This window comes from Poecile atricapillus, chromosome 1, assembly GCF_030490865.1.
Source record: "Poecile atricapillus isolate bPoeAtr1 chromosome 1, bPoeAtr1.hap1, whole genome shotgun sequence".
Lineage (NCBI taxonomy): Eukaryota > Metazoa > Chordata > Aves > Passeriformes > Paridae > Poecile > Poecile atricapillus.
In genome coordinates, this window is record NC_081249.1 from 94,522,040 (window position 1) to 94,545,612 (window position 23,573).

The 23,573-nt window shown below is 39.6% G+C and overlaps 1 protein-coding gene across 2 annotated transcripts in view; it reads left to right on the forward strand.

Annotated features, from left to right (window-relative positions):
• F5 (coagulation factor V) overlaps positions 1–22,845 on the forward strand; it is a 33,864-nt gene extending 11,019 nt beyond the window's left edge. Inside the window, exons 8-25 of one of the 2 annotated variants that reach the window (XM_058837852.1) lie at positions 1,371–1,548; positions 2,619–2,721; positions 3,097–3,308; positions 4,062–4,212; positions 4,880–5,092; positions 6,844–8,782; positions 10,822–10,987; positions 12,122–12,358; positions 12,862–13,072; positions 13,542–13,721; positions 14,804–14,920; positions 15,371–15,442; positions 16,517–16,608; positions 17,793–17,948; positions 18,800–18,944; positions 19,102–19,250; positions 20,017–20,199; positions 20,999–22,845. In XM_058837852.1, the coding sequence (XP_058693835.1) occupies positions 1,371–1,548; positions 2,619–2,721; positions 3,097–3,308; positions 4,062–4,212; positions 4,880–5,092; positions 6,844–8,782; positions 10,822–10,987; positions 12,122–12,358; positions 12,862–13,072; positions 13,542–13,721; positions 14,804–14,920; positions 15,371–15,442; positions 16,517–16,608; positions 17,793–17,948; positions 18,800–18,944; positions 19,102–19,250; positions 20,017–20,199; positions 20,999–21,187 (4,693 nt within the window). In that variant the 3' untranslated portion in view covers positions 21,188–22,845. Of the gene's footprint in view, positions 1–1,370; positions 1,549–2,618; positions 2,722–3,096; positions 3,309–4,061; positions 4,213–4,879; positions 5,093–6,843; positions 8,783–10,821; positions 10,988–12,121; positions 12,359–12,861; positions 13,073–13,541; positions 13,722–14,803; positions 14,921–15,370; positions 15,443–15,539; positions 16,048–16,516; positions 16,609–17,792; positions 17,949–18,799; positions 18,945–19,101; positions 19,251–20,016; positions 20,200–20,998 lie in introns of those variants that run through there. The other variant, XM_058837862.1, reaches the window with a different exon arrangement.
• Positions 22,846–23,573: the final 728 nt, after the last annotated feature.

The following is a 23,573-nucleotide window of genomic DNA, read 5'->3' on the forward strand; positions in this document are numbered from 1 at the left end:
GATAAGATGCTCCCTTAGCTATGTCTTTGCATGACTGAAGAAACAGGAATTTTGCTTCTATGCCAAGTGCTCTGGCTCCCTGATCACCATGGTAGCCCTTCACTGAACTCTCACCAGTGTCAGTGACTTTCTTTGCTGAGAAGCCCAACAGTGGACACCTTCTTTTGCCTCTCACAGAGAGCCCAAAATAACAAGATGAATTAGGAATTGTCCAAAGTAGCATATTTTCTAAAATACTTTTCAGTATCTATTCTGCTGAAACAAACAATCCTTAAGAGGAAGAGAAGGGGAGGGAGAGAATATTTCTGGAGATTAAATGTTTTTAAAAATTCAGTACAATAAAGTGTTTGGGGAACAGAAGAAACAGCTCTGTATAAATGACCCCTCTGCATGTTACCAATGTAGATGGAGTACAAGTCATAAGCAAGCATATTTTGCTATTTTGCCCAACTTGGGACAAATAGAAGGAATTCTGGAGCATACATGATGTCATAGTACACAGTGCTATCACCGCACTGTGGGGTTGAATTTGCAATTTGTCTATTCCCCAGTGCTACACGAGCCTTTACAATCTTTAAGGATTTAAGCAGAAAAAGAAATTCCTTATTCTGTAAAGGTTATAATTTCATATGCATCCTTAGAAATACAGTGTTTGCACAACTCGTTCTCCTTTGGCAAGATTTGCTTCCCTTATGTGCTCTTGAACTGCAGCAGAGCAAACTTTTATATCTTTCCTGCCAGTCACACTGCCTTACTTAACCACCTCAGTTCTCTGATTTTTCCTCCTTTGTTCAAAACTGCGGAGTTTATTCCTTTTCAGTAACATTTTTTGAAGTGTGAGTGACAACAAACATGTTTCTCTGTGTAAATTCCAAGTGTTTATTCTGGTTTTTCTCACATTAACAATTTTAACATTTGAAACCTCAGTGTAGCACTGCTTACTGTATGATGCCTGACTGGGATTAAGATTGTTTTCCCATTTCTCCTGGAGTCTTTGCTACTGTGAGCAAATTGGATATTTTTTCTCTGTGCTCAACCAGGCCTTTGAAAAAGGAGAGCAGTGATTTCTATTTTACCTTGAAAGTGTACCTGCTGCTTCACTTTGTTTCTTACTTGTATGCACACTGTTAAATTAAATGTAAACTCTGATATTAATTGGTCATATATAATACCAAAACACAAGTAATGGTCCAAGATTCTTCTTCCCTAATTTAGGTTAGAATTTGGGTGAAAAGCATTAGGTTGGTTTATGGTTTGAATTTTTTTCAAGCAGTGAGATTTCTACCTGTTATGTGAACACTAATTCTGTATTTTAACAGATGCTACTATTCAAGTTTTGTTGATATTTTTTCTTTTCCTTTATTTTTAAGACACTATAAATCACAACACTTGGACAACTTCTCCAATCTCATAGGTAAAAGGTATAAAAAGGCTGTTTTTAGGCAATACACTGATGACAGCTTCACTAAACGTCTGGAAAATCCTCGTCCCAAGGAAACTGGAATCTTGGGCCCTATTATCAGAGCACAGATCAATGATAAAGTCAAAGTAAGTAAAATAAATACAGAAATTATTTATACTATAGCGTGTTTTTCATTGAGGCAGAGAAACAGAGGAACTAGTTTGATTTTTGTTTTTTAAATAATATAGCTAATGTTCTGAATATTGGCCCTGTTAAAAGGTATGATCACAAGGAACAGTGTTTAGCTTGCATTTTTCAGTGTTCCTTCTATAGTTTCCATGATTGTGCCTTTTTTTTACAAAATAAACATGCTTCAGGCACACTCTGTAAAATGTATCTTGACAGTGGTCCAAAAGGAGAAAAAAGTCCACCCTAAGCCTGGGTGGACTTCTGAGGGGATTTGTATCTGAGGCTGAATTCCATGGGCCTCTTGTTTCTTTATGCTGATATTTTTTCCTGCTGTTTTAGACAAAGGTACTCAGTTTCCATAACCAAATGTTATTTCATGAGGTTATACTATGAAACTATGAAACATTTGCAGTATAAGCTTATGCTGCTGCAACATCCACTTGTCTTTCTGTTGTCATTTAATGATGCATCACAAAGTTCCATGACATTTAACTTCCATAACTTCCACTATGAGTCTGTGGCTCTCAACTTGAGTTTAGCATGTTCCCTTTTTTCTTTTTTCTTTCTCTCTCATTTTTTTTCCCCTAATCCTGATTTTGTCAAGAATAGATAGGAAATTTTGCCTTTTCCTTACATATCCCCTCTGGGTCTTACAATCTGGAACAAGCTTTGGTTTAAATTTTTTTTTCTCTCATATTGAAGGTTTTTAAGAACTTCAGTCAGTAACTTCATGTTTCCTCAGATAGTGTGTGCCTAGTAGCTGGAAGAACAAGTGTTCTTTTTAGGCCTTCCAGAGCCCAGCTATAAGCAGCTGAACTTCACTCAGTGGGGTCTACAAAGTCCAGCAGAATGGTAACAGCATTTATTCTTGGGTTTATATATCAAACAATTTTTAAGATACCCTTTTGCCTTTCTGGCACTATCTGAGCTAAACCCAGGCAAATTCTACTGTAGTGGTAACTTCATTATGTATTGAGACAAGGATTTGTTGAATCCTAATTTTTTTTTCATTTGCCTATCAATGTAGATTGTATTCAAAAATAAGGCCAGTCGACCCTACAGCATTTATTTCCATGGAGTGACACTTGCAAAGAATGCAGAAGGAGCCGATTATCCTCCGGATCCCACAAGTAAAAAATTTGTGAAATATATTTTTGCATATTGCTAACTGTTATGGATGGTTTTGTTGCTTTGAAGGAGGTGCTGTGACTGGGAATGTGCATGACTGGGAGACCTCAGTTCTGTGCTCTGCCTCTGCTTACCTGTTGTGTTGCCTTATAGAGAAACCAAGGTATTATCTGCAAAGCAGAGACAAATACCCTCTATTTGTTGTCTTAGTTTTCTGTTCTTGTTTGTGATTTTAGAGAGACTAAAGTTCTTGCTGAACTTCAGTTATCTCAAGGTGGCTTTTAATGGCCATACTGCACCAATGTCATTAGAAGGTGCAGATTGATATTAAGATCTGGCTCTGAGTTTGTATCATTACTGTTCTTGTTTTTCCTAAGGCAATGACACCCAGAGTAGAGGAGTTGAACCAGGGAATACATACACTTATGAGTGGAAAATTGCTAAAACAGACCAACCCACTGCACAGGATGCACAGTGTATTACAAGGCTGTATCACAGTGCTGTAAATATTGAGAGAGATATAGCCTCTGGACTGATTGGCCCACTTCTGATTTGTAAAAGTGAAGCACTGACACAAAAAGGTGTGCAGGTAAGTTGTTTGGGCAGATTTTGCTCAAATAATGTTAGTTGGTCTACACTGAATTTAGTTTTACTTCCCTTAGAGACCTATTCTGTAGAGGGCAGTTAAACCAACAGGCTCCTGAAAAAACAGTCCTGTAACTGTCCACAGCAGTAAAGGAATTGTGTTCTGTGTTTCTTAGCAAGAGCTAAGAAAGGTCAACAAAAGGTCAGTCTGACTTGAAAGTCTATTTCTAGACTTGATAATTAATTTTCCTGCTGCTATTATATTTTCATACTCTGAAGATATTCAGATCTGACCTGGTCCCTTTGTGTAACAGAGACAGCTCCACAGAATCTGTCAATCTCGGGCACAATGAGTCTAGAACAACCAAAAGAGCATGGGAGGGTTCTGGGAGAGGGCTTCCCTTTACCAGTTATTGAAATCTTGCTTGGTAAGGACTTAAGCATCACTTGAGAGAAAAGGTATCAGAAACTTTGTCAGGTCAAGGCAGAAGTCTGGTCCTGTTACAGAGAGCCCAGTCATAAACCACATGTGTATCAGCAGTGCTAGAGGCTTGCTCAGTGTTCCACCACAGGTTAGTTGCAGTAGTAGGATTGAAATCTGGAGCCTCTACTCTCTTCCTCTCAGCCTTTGGATCACACTTCCCAGGACTCTGGTGAAGCTTATCTTGCTTACATAGTAAGAAAGATGTTGTAGGATAGAGTTCTTAATACATGTGTCTGCTGATAAAATATAGCTGCTGTGTTGATTGTCTTTCAGAAAAAGGCAGACGAGGAGCAGCAGGCAATGTTTGCTGTGTTCGATGAAAATAAGAGCTGGTACCTAGAAGATAATATCAAGGAGTACTGCAGCAATCCAGCCACTGTTAAAAGGGATGATCCCAAGTTCTATAACTCGAACGTAATGCACAGTGAGTGGGATACTGAGATGAATAATAGGAAAGCTTATATGAACCTGAGCACTCAGTGATTGCTTGTTCTCAGAAGTACATGTGTTTGGAGAATCCTCCAGAGAGTCAGTGAACTTCTAACCATGCTAGGTGGCACTGGACAGAAGCAGGAAATATCATAGAATTAGAAAGGTTGGAAAAGACCTCCAAGATCAAGTCCAACCTCTGACCTAATATCAGCATGCCCACTAAAACATATTGCAAAGTACCACGTTCAGTTGTTTTTTGAACACTTCAGGGATGATGACTGCCGCTTCCTTTGGAATCCTGTTCCAATGGTTAAAAACTCAGTGAAGAAGTTTTTCCTAATACCCAACCTGAGCCTCCCCTAGTGCAACTTGAGGCCATTTCCCCTTGTTTTATTGCTAGCTGCCAGGGAGAAAAGGCCTACCCACACCTTGCCACTAATAGCTAGGCTGGCTCTGAACCCTGAAGCAAAGACAAGGGCTAACTAAATTTTGATGCAGTACCCTACTGCCTTAGAGTTAATATTTTCAGAGATGGAAATTACCATGGTTTCAGCCCTGTGCCCGTCTCTTTCCAGTGCAAACATGAGCCCAGTGGACTGATGTCAAAGAACAGGGAGCTTTAAAATAAAAATACTGAAACCACTTTGCTTTCCTTTTAGCAATAAATGGCTATGTGTCTGACAGCAGTGAAATCCTTGGATTTTGCCGAGATACTGTGGTTCAGTGGCACTTTTTCAGTGTTGGCACTCACGATGAGATTGTCTCTGTTCGCCTTGCTGGGCACTCTTTTCTTTATCAAGGGAAATATGAGGATACATTGAGCCTTTTCCCAATGAGCGGAGAATCGGTCACCGTGGAGATGGACAATGCTGGTAAGTTGTGGAACTGTAGTGTTTGACAGCTCTGCTAAGACATTATTTAATCTCCAGTCTAAAAGGACTTCCCTAAATAGGAAAGAAAACTCTTCTGATAAACACAGTGCTAGAAAACATTGAATCATTCCCCAGTGCAAGTGATGTGCATAAAAGGCTTGCTGGATACACCAATTTAGCATAACTGTATGCTGTACTGAGGCTGTTTTTGTTGGTCATTTTGTAATTTGTTTTTTTTCACTTCACAATTAATATTTGGGTTAGTAATGATATTTTTAAGGCAAGATTCTTCTTGGAAACCGGTATCAACTCCACTGTATGATTTCCAGCTTTGCCTGGAAATCATTTCCATTCCATTGCCTTTTCTTGTCTATCCTGAGCAGTATAAAATGGGCTGAAACTGCCAAATTCTGCTGGTCATTACTGGGCAAAATGGCTACAACTGACCTTAGGCTTGAGGTCATTCAGCAGCAGTAAAGTCTGCCTCCCTGAACCAGGTCACTGGTCTGTGGGATGCATCTCAATGTCTAACTGGAATTAACACTATGTCTTGGAAGAGGGGGCATCAGAACCCATGTCCACATTTAAGGCATTACTTGTGGAAGGACAGGTTCTTTGTTATTGAAGTCTCTGCACTTTGAGTAATCATTCTCTTTAGGTTTAACGGATCCTTACCCCATTTAAAATATCTTTTTTTTTTATATATATATTTAATGTACTGCACAGAATCAAGATCTTAGAACTTAAAAATATATAAGTGGCTTGTATTGCTCAAGACTAGGGGATCATTAAAAAACTGTTAGACTTTATGAAAACCTCCCCAGTAACAAAGCTGCATTTTTGCTTGATTTTGGTATGCAACCTATTCTTTCCATCTAGGGCATACTTTCTTTGATAAATCTGCTGTTAAAAATCAGGAAAGCTGTGCAGGTTACTTCTGGCTGATCAATACAGGAAGAATTGTATGTGACCTTTTTAATTAAAAGAACCTGTTTCTCGGGGTGTTAATTCTGACTATTCTGTCATTTCTGCTAGAAGCAAAGTGTAACAAGCAAAGGACTTGCTGATGTTGTTTAGGGAAACAGATTTTAATTTCTTCTCTGAAGATCCTAGTTTCCAAGACAGAACTTACCTTGTAACTAGGTTTTAGAGGAATTATTAAAACCTTTAAATTCATCTGAGATGCCTCAGATTGGCAGCTTAAATAGGTTGTGTCAGATTGGAAATTCAAATTGCTTTATTCTTATTATACTTATTAAAGATCATCTGTAACTCATTCAAAAGCTTTTAAAATACTGTGTTTGTCAGATGTTTGCCAACATTGCCTCAGAATGTATTTGCTCTGCTCAGAATGTTCTATCTATGTAGCGGTGCATGCACCAGTAAGGACAGGATAAAAGTGAAACATTATCTTGAGCGGTCTCACTCTTAGATCCAGATCTAAACATAGGATCCTTTAATATGTTTCTTCCTTTTTCATATCCATCTCTCTCACAGGTTATTTTTGGATTCAGGTTCTAGTTACAGTTTAATCTATGGAGAAGAGTTCCATCTCCTAGATGTATTTATATGTGCTCTTATTTGTCTACATTTAATAATTATTTTTCATTGCAATGAGAGCTCATGAATATGCCAGTTAAAGATTAGCAGTCTGCTATAGCAGGTGCTGTAGAAACAACCCCAGATATTTGCCTTGACCACTGACATGATAGACAATGTCCACTCTCATAACACTTTTATTTCAACTGCAGGTACTTGGCTTTTGGCATCCTGGGGCACCCAAGAAATGAGTTACGGCATGAGGCTGAGATTCAGGGATGCTAAATGTGACTATGAGGAAGATGAAGCATTTGATGTTGTGGATTTAACTCCCACCAAGACTGAAAGAAAGGCAGTTCCCACCTCAGCTGAGGAAGATGTGCAAGAAAGTGAGGAGGACAAGGAGGAATCCGATTATCAGGATTACCTGGCTTCTTTTTACTCCATCCGAAGCTCAAGAAAGGCAGCAGGTGATGAAGAAAAACAAAATCTTACAGCACTGGCCTGGGAGCAGTATGAAGACACTGGTGCCACAAGTTCTGAGGTGGTAGCTGGCTCAGATCTGACAGCTATAAATAGTAGTGGAACAACAAACAACTCTAAGTTCTTAGAAACTCATATCACTCCTCTTCTCCCAGTCAAGGCCGAAACATTCCAGTCAAATTACACGTCAATCACAGCAGAAGGGGATTTATTTTTAGCTACCACAAGTGATGGAGAGGCTGACTTGGTATTTGAGAACAGAAGCCAAAGCAACTATGAAATAACTCACAGTAACATGTCTGCAGGTAACTTGCTGAGCAATGGGGAAGGCCCAGTGAATGTTGCAGAAGAGCTTCCAGCTGATAGAGAGGACAGTAAACCTTTTCCAGGAAAACATCAAAAGCAAAGCACAGGAGGAGGAAATTATACCACTAACAAGAAAAGGAAAAGGCGAAGCTCACTGGCCATTAAGTTTTACTCTGTCCAAAAGATGAATGCCCTGCTAAATCATGTCCGAAATAAAAATGTCTCCTTTTCTGACAAGACTGATGCACCTCATTCTGTGCAGCATCGAGAAAACACATCCAATGAAGCCATGGTGGGAACTGGCCAGCTGCCAAATGAATATGATGATGATCTGAAAGAGGAGGGAAAGAAGATGGAAAATGCCATGCACACAGTTAACCTGACACTAGATTTGGACCTCATAGTAGGAGGTGGGTCTAATGCATCCAGCATTTCTGAACCCAGGATATCCAAAGATAAACCAGCAGATGTTTTTACTTTAGAATATATGTTAGACAATACAAGCCCTAATTCCAGCCCTCCTGTAGTGAAGAACTTACTAGAAACATCATTGCCCGGGCCTGGGAAATATTCATCTAAAATGACTAGTGAGGAATTTAACTTGGTGTCTGCAAAGATGAATTTGGGATTAGAGGCAAGCTTAGATAAATCTGCTGGTAGCAAATTAAATCATCATGGCAGAAACAGTACAGCATCCATAAATAAAGAGGATATGAAGAAGTATCAAGGGTTCTCACATCTCATGGGGGAAAACCAGAAAGGGAGCCACATGCACCCAACTCAGAAAGGAAAGGAGGGAAACAGCAATGATACCTTGACTTCATTGGGAACCTTCATCAAGATCCGAAGGAGAAAGAAGGAAGATGTAAAAATTACCTACTTGCTGAGCCCAAGGAGTAGAAACCCCAAAAAGCCCAGCAATTCCATGGCAGGGTTCGGCCGTGCGTTGTTTCCGGGTGGGACCAACCACACGGCCGTGCCATGTTGCACAAACGCCACGGAGGCACCCAGTGAGGTCAGCCAGAGGCTGGATCTGAGCAGAGCCAGGCACGGAGAGTCGCTGAATGACACCCTCACCCCACGGCAGTTTCGGCCATCCATCACAATCGGGCTTCCCCGAGCAGATGGAGACTACGAATATGTGATAGGAGAATCCTACAATGACGAAAGCTCGGGTGGGGAATATGAGTACCATTATGTGAGCTTCGATGACCCCTACATGACAGACCCCAAGGTGAACATCAGCAGGCAGCGTAACCCTGATGACATTGCTGAGCACTACCTGCGCAGCAGGGGCAATGAGAGGAGATACTACATCGCAGCTAAAGAGGTCTGCTGGAACTATGCAGGATATAAGAAAAGGTTTGTCTTTGCTTTCATTTGGCACACCATCCTGAAACCTTCTTGCAGAATGTTTATTCACATACTGATAAACTTAAAAGCATCTGTAATGTGACATCTGATTTCCAACATTTCAGTGGCAGAACCATAAGAATTTTCCACAGAAGACTCACAGCCCTTAGAAATGTCAGAGTGAGATTAATCAAGGACAACACAGCTAAGAACTCTTTAGGACTTTTTTTGTTTCTTAACCCTGTTTTGTAGACTGTCTAGAAACAGTCTTTAATACATCATTTAGAAAAATCACTGTAAGAGGTCAAGAGGGAATCTTGCAGCTTGTTTTGTTATATTTGAATGACCTGTTTTACTTTGTGCTTCATTTCTTGGTGCCTGTACACAGGACAGAGACCTCCTTGTGCAAAGCCTTTTCAGAAATTTAGTGGACTAACTGATGGAATCTAGAATGGGATATGCTTATAGGCAGATGAAATCAGTTTCTAGCACTATTAAGAAATGGTTCTGGTGTCTCAGTTCTCTGTTGGAGAATAGGATAAGAGGACTTTCAAACTTCACAAGGCTGCAGTATTGAAAAGTCTATAAAAGCTGCAAAGTGTTTAGCCAGTCTGGTAACTGCCTTATATTCAGAGTAAAAACAAAGCTGCATAAAGTATTATTGTTGCTCCTGCTATTAGAGAAATCAGAAAGGTGACTGGATCACAACCCTAATGTTGAGGAATTTTCTTATGTTTTAATAGGGAAGACTGGCCACTGTGCCACAGCAAAGAATATATGATAATATACTGAGAAAAACACTGTACTAAAAATTCACTCTCTTAATTGATACAGGTTAGGATCAGTGCTCACCCAAAAAGGCATAGAATTCCTTGTCACTTTTCATAAAAAGCTGAATCAAAGCATACACAACTTTGGATTTTTATCAAAAGCAGCCAAAACAGGAGTAAGAAAAGTTTCATTATGCAAAATGAACCTCCAAGCATAGATTATTTCTCAAACTGAATTTCCATTTCATTTGATGGAAATAAAAATAAAACTTTTTCAGTATTCTCCAGGTTTACTTTCGCCTCATCTCAGTCCATATAAATGGCATGTGCAAAAATAGCAGAAACAAGGTAGTTTCTTTGGGTACTTGCAAAATAAAGAATTTTTTTATGCTTAGACTTCTATATAGGTCTTTCCAGAGGCATTCATCCTCAGCTGATGTGAGCTGCATAGTTCCAGTGAATTTAACAGAGTCCATGGCATATCCTCTCTCAGTGTGTTGAAGAGCTGAAACCCAGCCTTTTTCCTATGTAACTTACATTAAATTTCTGGTTTTTGCAGAATTGATAATAAAGCAATATTTGTAGGGAATTATAATAGCATTTCAATGCTTCTGTTTAAGATCTGAACAACAGTTTGAATGTCAAAAACTTGTTTTACCACAGCAGCTCAGTATGCAAAATGCAGATGTTATCAGATGTAAAGATCTGTGAGACAGTAGGATGTAGCTGATAGGTTCACTATACTCAGCCAAGCTCCAGTTGAGATCATTAAGGCTAAGAATAAAAGGAAAATAGAGCTCAGATGGGTTTTGAGAGACTTGTTAGAGTTTTTCAGTGATAGTTGACCAAATTATTGAGGGACCTCTTATCCAACTGTAGAACTAGAATTTCTGAAACATTGCAAGCCATGATTTTCAGTATCATCTGACAGTCATTTTGTGGATTCACAGAAGGTTGGAAAACAACTTTAAGACCATCAGGTTCAACCTTAAACCCATCACTGCCAGTTTCACCACTAAACTATGTCCCTCAGAACCCACATATCCACATCCGCATTTCTTCTCTGAAAACTTCCAGGGAATAAGACTCAACCTTGGCAAAGAAATTTTTCCTAATATCCAATCTAAACCTTCCCTGACACAGTTTGAAGCCGTTTGAGTGTTTATTCTTTATAGTCACAGAATTCAAAAATGTTTCTGCTGTATGAGTTCTCAGGTTTCATCAGAGCGATTATTTCTGATTCACTGTGTGGGATTTTAATTGGGGTTTTCATTTCAGTACAATGAGGAATGACAAAACCTGTAAAGATGGCAGCAGACGAAAGGTGATTTTCCAGAGCTATACAGACAGTACCTTTTCGACTCTTCAGGATGAAGATGAATATACAGAACATCTTGGCATCCTGGGACCAGTTATTCGGGCTGAAGTGGACGATGTTATCCTAGTAAGTCTATGTTTTGGTTGTGTTTGCAGGATAAGATTCTTACAGTGATCTTGGAGTGTTACAGAATGGACCTAAAAATACCACGAATTTTTAAAAGATGATGAAGGGAAAACCGTTTTCAAAGCTAGAAATTGCACTGTGGATATGTAAGCACTGTGATGTGTTTCTCTGGAACACATCTTTTTTCTCTCCTGTCCACAGCAAATTAAATTCTGTTTTTCTTTCTTATGTTTCCCAGCATTAAATACTGGCTTCTTGGGGTATTGTAAAATAAGATTTAGGTTTAATGTTAATGAAAAATGAGTTTTCTAAACTCAAAAATTAGTACATATGTGTTCAAGATTAATATATACTTTTTGGGAAAATACATAATTTCCTCTAACAAGTTTTGCTATGTAAATGTGCTGGATTTTATTGGAACTATCAACAAGGATGAAGAGGAACCATATCCCTGGTGATACTGTGGTATATTTGCATTAGGAAACACACTGCTGTAAAATTTCCCTTCTCTCATCCTTCTTCATCCAGTCTTGCAACACACAGAGATCGACTTAGATAGGGAAGATAGATCTCATGGCTTTCTGCTTATTTCAGTAGGACTGGTGTGCAACACACCAAACTATGTTTAAATCATGAGTAAGAGAAGAAGAATATTTTGTAGCATGGGACATTATTCTCTAAGGAGAGGTAAATATGTAATCCCACTATCCTGGTGTTTCTCTGGAACAAGTGGGAAGCACTGATTACAGCAAGAATGATACATACAGAGGTCTAGAGTTACTATATTGTAATGACTGCAGCAAAGCGTAAGAGGTAGAAATTCCCCATTTCCCTGCTGGCAGTAACTAAGCAGCTCCAGGTACAAGGATCAGCAGTAAATGTCCTGGGAGCCTTGACTTGGTGAAGGACATGGAGCTAAACTCATGCTTTCTGATTTTTCATTTACTACCTGCATCAAAGGTGGAGACTCTGAATGGAGATGTCAAAAGCTCTTTCTGCTGGCTTTTCCATGTACAACGTAACCTGTAATCTTTATGCAAATCTTGACTCTGCTTTGAGGTCATGGGAATGTAGTGTGAGGGGACTTTGGATTAGGCCTGAGTTAGGCTGAACAGACTGTTTTGGTTTTTTTAGGTTCATTTTAAGAATCTGGCATCCAGACCATACTCCCTCCATGCCCACGGAGTCTTCTATGAAAAGTCCTCTGAGGGAAGCATTTATGATGATGAATCTACTGCTTGGTTTAAGGAAGATGATGAAGTTCAGCCAAATAACAGCTACATATATGTATGGTACGCAAACAGGCGATCGGGTCCTGTGCAGTCAGGAGCAACTTGTCGGTCCTGGATCTACTACTCCGATTTAAACCTGGTAAGGGAATGAAAATACAAGTGGTGTGGTTGGGGTTGATCACAGAATCATAGTGTTGGACTATACAACAACAAACACTTGTGTTGGAAGGCATCACTAGAGATCAACCAGTCTACCACTACAACTCAAGCAGTGTTGGCTGGAGTTGTTTGTCCAGGACCAATGTTCCATTGGGTTTTGAATATCTCCAAATTATGTATGGCTGTAGAAATGCAAGCTGCGGAGCATGTTTTTTGGTATCTGTCCTTTCTTATGGGCTCCATGTTCCCACCTGGCATTTAATCTCTTGCACTCAGTTAAAGCAGGACATAAGGTATGGAAGAATTTGAATTAGGCAGCTCTGGTAGACTGAGCAGGGGAGAGTAAAGATAGAAGGGAGTAGTAATTCTGAGACCTGTTTTAGATTTTTAGGGGCTGATGCATTCCTGAAGAATGCTATGGGGTTTCTTTACATCTTTTGGGAAATCCACTTTTACCTCTAATATGAGTTTATTACCTTCTAGGAGAAAGACATTCAGTCTGGTTTGATTGGGCCAATACTGATCTGTGAAAAAGGAGCCTTCAGCAAATCAGACAGCAGCAGGACATATACCCGAGACTTTTTCTTGCTGTTTATGGTCTTTGATGAAGAGAAAAGCTGGTACTTCGACAAACATTCTGGAAGGCCTTGTAATGACAAGACACAAGAAATGCAGCAATGCCACAAATTCTATGGTACTTATTTCATTTTGCCAAATATGAAGTTTACTGGGGTAGAGGGAAGCATGTCAGGAGATGTATCTCAGCTCACAGTCCTTTTCAACGTGCATAAATCCCACACATTGGTTATGTGTACTTACTATTAAAATGAAGAAAGGACATATTAGACTGAAACTTTCAACAGAAAACTTCTCTTGCATTCGCATACATATTCCCCCCCCCCATATTAAAATAAAAAAGAAACAAAATCTTCTTTGTACTAGAAGAAGGTACTTTGCAGAAAGAAGCTAGTACCCTGACAACTTATTTTTCTGCATTGATGTACATAGACCATAAAGTGTGTTGCACTTTAAATTAGAAAAAAATACGTTTTTTCTGAGCACATTACTTCATTGAATATTTTGCTAATTTCAATAATTACTTTCTAGCACTTTGAGTCCAGTTCTGTGAGCATTTTTTTCTGATTAACAATCTTTTTTTTCAGCCATTAATGGGATTACCTACAATTTGCAAGGTTTGAGGATGTATGAAGGTGAAACAGTCCGATGGCACTTGCTGAATATGGGTGGGCCAAAAGACATTCATGTTGTCCATTTTCATGGACAGACTTTCATAGAACAAGGAAAGCCAGAGCATCAGCTTGGTACATACACTCTCCTCCCAGGTAAGCATCAGAGCAGAGTAAGTTCTAAGGGGCAACCTCTGCAGTCTGTCATCATCATACCAATTTAAAGGTCTCCATATAGTGGGAGTTTGGGGGTTTTAATGTCCGGGTGAGTGATACAGAACAGAAAGAACAACTGTGAGCCCTAGGAGAATTCTCATTCTCTCTCTAGGGAGAAATAGGCTATAAGTATTCATTAGACTACAGGATGAAGTCCTTTGCCCCATCACTGTCAGCAGTGCCAATGTGCAATAACAGCACTGATGAAGTCTGTATTGTCAGCTACAAGAGTTCAAGAGTGAAAAAAAAAAAGACAACAAGGAGATCAAAATAATGGGACTATAATGGGAATATTAGGAGTTTTAGTGAATGTTAGGGGTAGTATATTCACTATTTTATGTCATTAGTTTTAAGGTAGTTAAATCTACATACTTTTATTTAAATGGGAACCAAAATTAGCTGGAATTACCTGAGGAATTGTCTGCAGTAACTAGGAATAGAAGAAAAGCAATGAAAACATGTCCTGTGCTTTCTAAAAAGTGCAGCAAGCAACTGAAACCATATCTGCTTCCTGCTCAACCCTTGGCACTCCTGGGGCATGCAGAAAGTGAGGGGAGGGCCCATACTTCTAATTTTCCCACTTCTGCTTTTGGCTTCTTTACATCCATCCCTTTCATTACTAGAACAACACCCTGACACAGCAGGAGTGAGAATCATAACTAACACCACAGAATTAACATCACTGCATTATGTAATAAACACTGCTCACTACACTGTTCAGCACTGTAGTTAACGTGCAGGTGTCTGTTGTTACATACAGGCAGACAAGGTTTCGTACTTTGCACCATCAGCAAAGGTTGAGTTTTGATCTGGCTACTTGATTCCAATCTCAGTCTCCAGCTAGAACTAGCTTGCTAAGAAAAAAAATCACTGAGATGGTAGAAGTTACTGCTCCCACTACAATGTGTATTTAAATTTTCTGGATTAGGTCATAGAAAGATTTTTGGTTTAAAATTCAGCCTCACTGACATCAACCTTGTAATGCCAATGTTTCTGATACATTTAATTTCCTTTTTTTCAAGGCTCATTTAGAACAATTGAAATGAAACCACAGAGACCTGGCTGGTGGCTTTTAGACACTGAAGTGGGGGAATACCAGCAAGCAGGAATGCAGGCATCCTATTTGGTTATAGAGAAAGGTATGAACTACAGTGGTTTTTGGCTGGGAAAGTCAAGCTATGAAGTATTCTTTACCCTTTCAGGATCACTGAAAATAAATGTGCGAGGTTGTTCTGCAAAAAAAACTGACATAGAAAATTATCCACATTCAAGGACATGGTGGAGTGGTTACTGTAAATTTTTTCTAGAAGAAAAAATATTAGCTTCCAGAAATGCTGGCTTTGAACTATTTAGCACACTACCTTTATTCCTTTAGCATGCTAGCTTTGACTTTGAGGTTTCCCTACAGTGACCAGTGGATTAATCTATTGAGAGAAATTGCAGAAATTAATTTAGACTTCTCTGGGAAGAGAGTGGTGTTATAGAATTACTAGGAATTGTTCTGAGTGATGTTGTCTCAGATTTCACCAGAATACATATTGGAATAGCCTTCATTTTCTTTAACAACAAACTTACTGTGCTCCTTTCAGAGTGCAGGATTCCAATGGGCCTGGCAAGTGGAGTTATACTTGATTCGCAGATCGATGCTTCACATCACTTAGGTGAGTTTATCCTTGAAAAGGTCCGTGCATGCTCCTGAAGACCCCCAGCAAAATGTTGCAGTTCTGTATTCTTTTGACATCTCTTATATCTTTCAAGATCAGTTCAGCAGTGAATCAGCTGTCAGGCTGGAAGTTTCTCCAGTGTTCCAAGCAGAGACTGGGAGCTCTGTAGGTAGCCATCATCATCGTATTTTAAGTGTCACAGGTCTGCTATCAGTATCACAAGCTTGAGTCAGAAACTGCTCTATCTGTGGCCTGCTGAATGATCAGGAGCAAATCCAGCATTCCTTTTGTCCCTTGGATTCCCTGCTTGAAAATGAACACCAAGCATTCAAAAACCTTTTGAGATTTGCATGTGGTATGAGATGTGAAAGGACAAAATATATCTATTATGAAAGACTGGGGAACCCTGGCATCCAGAGCAATTACAGAGTCTTTAATTTGTCAAGTTTATCTGTGGTACAAAAGTGGGATCATTACATAGAGAATTTTCTTAGAATTTTACATAGTGTCAAATCATGGTGTACAGGTTACACACCCATGCGGGAATGTCCATCCTTTCCCTTGAAATAAAAAATAAATTACTTTGTCAAACTGAATTTTCTGTGGATTTGATTTTCTCTCTTTGTTTCCTCATAGAGTGTTATGAAGGCTTGAAAGCTGTTTTGTAATATATATTCTATACTAGTTTTTAACTTGGAAACCTTGTTATGCAGAGGGAAGCTCTCTTCCATGAATGTAGAGCACATTTTGTATCTGATCCTGCTGGGCCCCAAAACTTGTTTAGCAAACTCTAGACCCTAGTTCTTAATTACCAGACAGTATATTACAGAAAAGACTATTACTTTTGTCATTTTGCCAACTCTAAAGCTTTGCAGGGTACAGATGACTTTCAGTTGCTGACCATATCCAAATTATCTTAGATTATGTTTTGAGAGTCTCTCATTTGTATCTTTTTTTTTTTTTTATCCTTTGAGTGGGGGTGGGAAATGGAGCACTCAAAGCTAATTACAGCCTCAGTTTGTTTTTTCAATGCCTCTTGAAATTCTTGCTTTATTCATATTTTCTGTCTAGACTATTGGGAACCTAAGTTAGCCCGATTAAATAATTATGGAACATACAATGCTTGGAGTACTACAGTAGAGAAAGAACTCCCTTGGATCCAGGTAAGGTACAACATCGAGTTATGATTTTTTTACAGCTTATTTTAGAAGGTCTAGCTGCTCTTGTCACTGTGAAGACTGCAGGGGATAACTGAAAAGCTGTGGCAAGATTGGTAATGCTATGAATTGTTTTTCTTCTCTGGGGTAACCTCTCTGCTGCTGGACATTGACTGGACAGTTACCCTCACAATTTAGATTGTAACCAATTTGTAGGCAAATAGAGTAATTATTTTTAGTACTTTATTTTTCCTTTGTCTACCTAACGTTACATATTTATATCTATGTGTTTGTTGGGTGGTCATTTAAAGTGTAATATCCTCAAGCCTTGCTTCAGATAGTTTTTTGTTTGGTTTGTATGCTACTGTTCCACTTGACAGAACTCAGTTGTTTTCACAGGGACACTAAGCTCACAATTATGACTTCTAGCACTGTATCATTCAGTTACCTCACTTCCATTTTTATTCCATCCCAGTGACTTTTGCACTGCATAGTCAGTTTGCACCCAAATTTGGGGAGAATAGTTGATTTATTATAAATCTCATTAAAATTGATCGGAAGACAAGAAAGAGTCACAGCAGGTGGCTGTTGCGTTTGGCTTGCTAATATTTGACAAACCGGCAAGTTAGTGGAAGTAGGGAGAAAAGGTTGGGAGATGTGCTGTGGAACTGGAAATACCATTGGGAAAAGAAAGAATTTAACAGGAGGGAGGCTGTGGTAGTGAGAAGCTGAGGTTACTGCAGTTAAGCATGCAGAGGTATGAAGGGCGTGTCCCAAAGAATGAGCTTCACTGCTGATAGGCACACCTTCCAGATTTGTTTTCATGTGCTAAGTGCTTAGGTATTGTATCTGCAGGAACAGTGGCTTTTCAGCATTTCAGAATGTCATATGCCTTTCTGCAGCCTGGGTATCCAAAATTAGAGGTGGCTTCTAAAAGTGTGAGCCTTTAATTTCTCTGTGCTCCTTTGACCTGTCTGTAAAATGGGACAAGGGGACCTGTGCCTACCACAGACACACAGATACTTCTAAGGTGCCGTTGTGGTGCAGTATGAATTTGGACTCTGGTATCTATTATTCCTTTAGAGAATGTTAGTGTTGTGCATGTTAAAAAGCTACTGTGTAAATGCCAAAGTATTATATGGGTTTTGCTGTGCATTATTGACTTTATAAACATTCTTTGATGTTCCTAGGTGGACTTGCGAAGACAAGTTTTGCTTACTGGGATACAAACACAGGGAGCCAAGCAGTTTTTTAAGTCCTTGTACATCCAGAAGTATTTTCTTCTTTACAGCAAAGACAAGCGGACATGGAACACCTTCAAAGGAGACAGCTCACCAACAGGAAAGGTCTGTCTGTGCCATGGGGGTTGCAACAACCTAGACAGCGTCACTGAGTGGTACAGTGAGTCTTGTTTAATGTTAAGAAAAAGTGGAAAAAATTATGGCCTTTAGAACCTTAATAGGTCCAGCTTGAAGCCCCAAAGGGTATTTTCCAAACTGATGAATTTCAGACTAGAAGACAAATTGCAAGGTGAGGAGTTACCTGGCCTGAGGTTTGTGAGGCCTTGTGACTTTGACCATGTGGAGTCTGGCTTTCTCACAGGCATCTCTCCTTATTATTATTTCCCAAGCCCATGGCAGCTTTTTTGAAGGAAACAGGAAGTTAAACTAAAAATCAGGCCCTTATCTCATTTGGGATTAGATTCTGCTTCTCATCCCTTCCTTTGATCTGTCCCAGCAGCTGCATGTTGAACTGTCTGATTTGCCTGCAGAAGGGCTATGTGGTGAGCATGGCTGTATGCTGAAAGAGATTCATCCTATTCCCAGCTGCTCCAGCCCTACCTATTGCAACTCACTTCAATTTACACTGAGGTTTCTGTGGTGCAACTCCCAGATTGAAAGCCTGTTGTCTTTTACCTCTCCTTTTGCCTCTTTGCTCATGTATTCTTACAGGCTTACATTAAAAGAAGATTCATTATTTAAATTGAGGCCTTCAGACACTTCCAAATATGTTAAGATGGGACCATGAGATATCTCAAGTGGCCCTGCAGCAGAGGGTGTGCAATCATTATGGATGGGGCTAAGGGCATAAAAAAGACTGCATTTGTAACAGGGCAGGCTTTCAGCATCCAAGCTTGTGTTTGCATTAAATTAAGTACTGTGTGGGTTTTTTCTTTCTTTTTTTTCCTTTTAAACAGATTTTTGAAGGTAATTCCAATGCCTATGAGATAAAAGAGAACATCATTGATCCCCCTATTATTGCTAGGTACATCAGACTCTACCCCACTGAGTTCTACAACAGGCCTACTCTTCGCATGGAGCTTCTGGGCTGTGAAGTAGATGGTAAGAATTGGTCAAGTGCTGGTGCTTCCATTCTGACAAATTTTTTACCTAATACTTTAAATGAAGCTAAAACTGTGGGTCTTCCTCATTCCAACATTGTTGCTTTTGCTGTGGCTACTTGGATGTTCTGGAGATGACACAGTGCTCCTCTCAACAGGTTGCTCTTTGCCACTTGGAATGGAAAGTGGAGAAATCAAGAATACTCAGATAACAGCCTCATCTACTAAGACATCCTGGTTTAACACATGGGATGCTTCACTTGCTCGTCTCAATCAGAATGGAAAGATAAATGCCTGGCGAGCCAAGGTAACAAGACAAAAACATGGAAGGCAGCAGGGACAGCTGGTTAATAAATTTGTGCTGCCTGTGTGATCATGGTGCTTCCTGCATGCTCTGTCCAGTGCTGAGCGTGATAGAGTCACTTCACAACCATCCCTCAGGAAGAGCATCACTCAACTCTAGCAGAAAACTTGTTGAGCTTCTGGCAGCAGCAGTGAAATACTTTTGAGAGATGGATGGTTTCCTCTGGGCCAGTCTGCAGAATCTTCCTGTGGGAATAGCCTGTTTGATTTCAGGAGATGAGTGCAACTTGAATATTTGCCTCAAAGGGGTTAAAGAAAACCATTCTGGGTTGGCTAATAGTGCAGCCTAGTGGGTCTGGGGCTGGGTGACCTTCAGCAAGGCATGTGAGCTTCTGTGTCTTTGAAATGGAGCTGCATTTCTTCACAAAGCACCTTGAGATTTGCTGGAAGATGCTCTTTTGTGTAGGCATTTGGTATTAGTATTAAGTATGTTTTAATACTGGAGGTAAATCTCTGTTATATTTCATTATGTATTGGAAAGTAAAGTGTAAATCTTAAGACTCCAAATACACTACCTGCAGTGATGAAGTTAATTATATAGGTCACTAAGACTGCTTGTGATTTGCCTCATCTTTACTCTTCTGGACTTCTTTGATGAAGTTTTGATGCATTTTGATACAGTTTTAACTACCTGTAAACAAGCTTTTTCACTTAAGCAAATACAGACATAGACGTGTTTGCTAATACACAAACTTTTATATCAATTGTAGGTGAACAACCACCAACAGTGGCTGCAAATTGATCTCCTCACAGTTAAGAAGATCACTGCTATTGCTACACAGGGGGTCACGTCCATGTCAGCTGAAAACTTTGTGAAAACCTATGTTCTTCTGTACAGCAATGAAGGCTCTGAGTGGAAATCCTACACTGAGGGTTCAAGCTCGGTGCCAAAGGTATCACTGTCAGCCCAGGCAATTGAATTGTTCAGTATTAGGTGCTGAACACAGTCAAGGCTCAAAGGCAGAATGCACAGCCAAATTGATATTCTCGCTGGACTGTAAAGTGCTAGGGAGCTGGGGTTACTACAGATAATGTCACAGTATCCATCTGATTTTAGTGATCATAGTGAATCATAATAAAAAGAATGAATGCTGTATCTGCAGAGAATGCAGCCAACATTGTGATTAAAGGAGCTGACACCATTTGTAAAGGAGGACTTTTAGTTTGAATGCACAAGGACATTTAATTTGAGTGAATAGTGGGTTCCCCAGGGCATCTTTAGTTGTTTGGTTTTTTTTTTATTTTTGCCCTAACTTTTTAAGTGAAAGTAATGTTAGGGAGCAGTAGTGCTATAGCAGAGCTGGGGAACTTCAGGTACCCACACAGCATGCACAGTACTTTGTATTTTTTCCCGTATTACCTAACACCAACCTAACCCACAAGGGCTATTAGCAGCGGTAAAATAAGAAAAGACTGAGAGTTTGGTCCATTAGAAATTAGAATGTTAAATTTTCTGGTGTGGATGGAAACAGAGGCTGTTTAATCTATTCAGACTCAGCTATTGCTGGCCTGAACTACTTTTAATCCAGCACATTAGGAAGAGACTTGTTGTGGTCTTGTTTAAAACCAGAAATGAGCCAGTCCATCTAGCCTGGGTGGGACTAATGCAACAGCTTGGAACTGTTGTAAAGAAAATACACAGGATTTTTTTCAAGTGCCACCTTTTAACTAATTGTGTTTGTGTATTCACAGGTTTTCTTGGGTAATGCAAACAGCAATGGGCACGTCAAGAATTTTTTTAACCCACCCATCTTGTCCAGGTTCATCCGCATTGTTCCAAAAACATGGTACGGTGGGATTGCCCTTCGGGTAGAGCTCTATGGCTGTGATTTTGGTGGGAGTCTGACTGTGAAAAGGACTGACAAGTCTGGGAGCTCTTAACCTGCCAGCAGTCATCATGCAGAACAACATGTTTGTTAAGAAACCCTTAAAACAGTCATGCTTAGTAGTTTGTATGTGTGCTTCGTCAAAGGAACATGATGTTTTACCAGCAGGATTGAGAGATTTCTCTGGCAGGTGTTCCATTCCTGCAAATGCACACTTTAGAAAACAGCTTATTTTTTCTGGGAAGAAATAGTAGTCCCTTCTGATTAGTATTATGACTTCTTCATTATAACCAGTACTCTGTCTTACGTTTTACTTAATTTTAAGTCCTAAGTCCCAAGAATGGAGACTCTGCCCTTGATCCTGAGCCCTAACTATCCCCATTTTGTAATGCTATTGCAGCACAGATGAGGAATAGAAAGCTATAGCAGGTGGATGTTCTCCGTACATAAGGCTGAGAGGGAAAACCAGTGCTGATTTGGAGCTGTGGTGCTGCATTCCAGCAGTGCCTTGGTGAGAAATGATTGTAGGGGTGGTCTCTCCTCCACATGTCTGTCACCTACACTGTGGCAAAGGCAGGACATGTGTCAGCATTGAGGTATGTGCAATCCCTTCTCAGAGAATGTGTGTTGGCATTGTTGGTTTGGTTCTTCCACACCCAGCACATCCGAATGCTGTGGATTTCTCATAATTCATCTTAAGTGCCCTGGCAAAGGAAAAGAGGGTCAACAGTGCCTTTCCAGCCCAGAAATGAGGTCATGGCAGGTCATGAAACAGCAATGGGAGAACCAAAATGAGAATTCAGAGCTCCTGATGCTCAGTCACATATACACTCTCAGACTGTTGGGACCGGGAGCTCCCTTGATGAGGAAAGCTTTGAGAACTGCAGCTGTTCAGTGACACTACAGCCTGGGGGTGGTAGAGGAGGATTAGATCAAACTGGGTAATGGAAACATCTGCATCTTTTCTTACAATTTAACGGTGTTTTCACTAATGGAAATAGTCTTGTGCATAGACTTTACGTGGATTTTTCCCAGGATGACTACATCTGAAAATAGGTACACAGTCCATGAACTCATTATTTCAGCAGAATTTTAGCTGAGCTTTCAGTACTGTTCTGGGCTTCTATCCTGTAAACTGTTTATTTGCAGCACTTCAATTATCACACTAGGTACCATTTAGCAGGCTGAATTTTTAAAGTAGTTTTGTCTTTGAACCTTGGATGGAGTTAGCCAGTTTTATTTCAGTAGTTTTTCATTTCTTTCTCTAACAGAACATGCATTTTAAAGAGAAGGTATAGAGCAGGAGTGTGAGCAGGAGAAAAAAGTGTAAAAACTAAACAAATATTTTCTTTTTTTTTTTTTTTTACTATGTCACAAATTGTTGTAATTTTCCACTGGAAAATAAAGGTAATATTGTAGCATAAAAGTCATCAACATTTTATTTTGTATGCTTGTCTCTACAGTAGTAGCTCTGGTAATGGCGAAATTTTGCAACAGGAAACTAAAATTTTCAGTGCCAATTAGAATTAATTTCAAATAGTGAAACAGTATGAATAATTGCTTCATCTTTAAAGGTTGGTTTCTTAGTATTTTGTAATGGTGCTTAATTTAGTTTTGACACTGCCATGAAATTGCAACACAAGCCATATTCACTAAAAAAAAAAGAAGAAAGAAATGTAAACTTTGGATTGAGGTTTTACCTTAGAAAACAGTCAAAAAATGCTTGCTAACTTCAGCAGAACCAGGTTTTTAGGTGATAACTGTGAAATAATTTTTTAGAATGCTGTGATCTAAATCTAATGTTCTAAATAAGTAATTAGTTCTTTATACATATACACACACACACGTATAGTTCTATGTAAAGTTACATAAATGCAAAACTGATTGCAGGAGCATGACTCAGTATGACTCAGTACATCTGCATCAGTTTTACAAGCTGAAGATTCTGTTTCTGCTTACTAATGAACAGTACTTTGGTTAGCTGCGGTCAGCTATCCTCCTTGCATTTCTTCCCCAGCCCCTTGTCCATGCCCAGCATAATCACTGGCAGGGCAGAGAGGTAAAAAGCAAAGGCCTTGACAGTGCAAACACTGTTAAGTGCCACTAAAACCCCTGTGTTGTTTACGCTGCCCTAGTCACAAATCTAAGCCACAACACCCTTTGAGCAGCTATGATGGGAATTAACCCTATTCCACTGGTGTTCCAGCCTGCCCAGTAGAGCAGGGATGTCTGGGCCCTGTGCCAGCCCAGACATGTGGCCATTGCTGATAACAAAATGTTCCCTTGCACAGCAGAGCATGATGATAAGTGATACAATAAACAGGCAAAGTCCAAACCAGTCACTAACTTGACAGACTTTAGTATAGGGTAAGGCAAAAAGTATGATCCCATGCCAATAACAGCTATAAATCCTACCTAGCACACTCTGATCAAGTATGTTA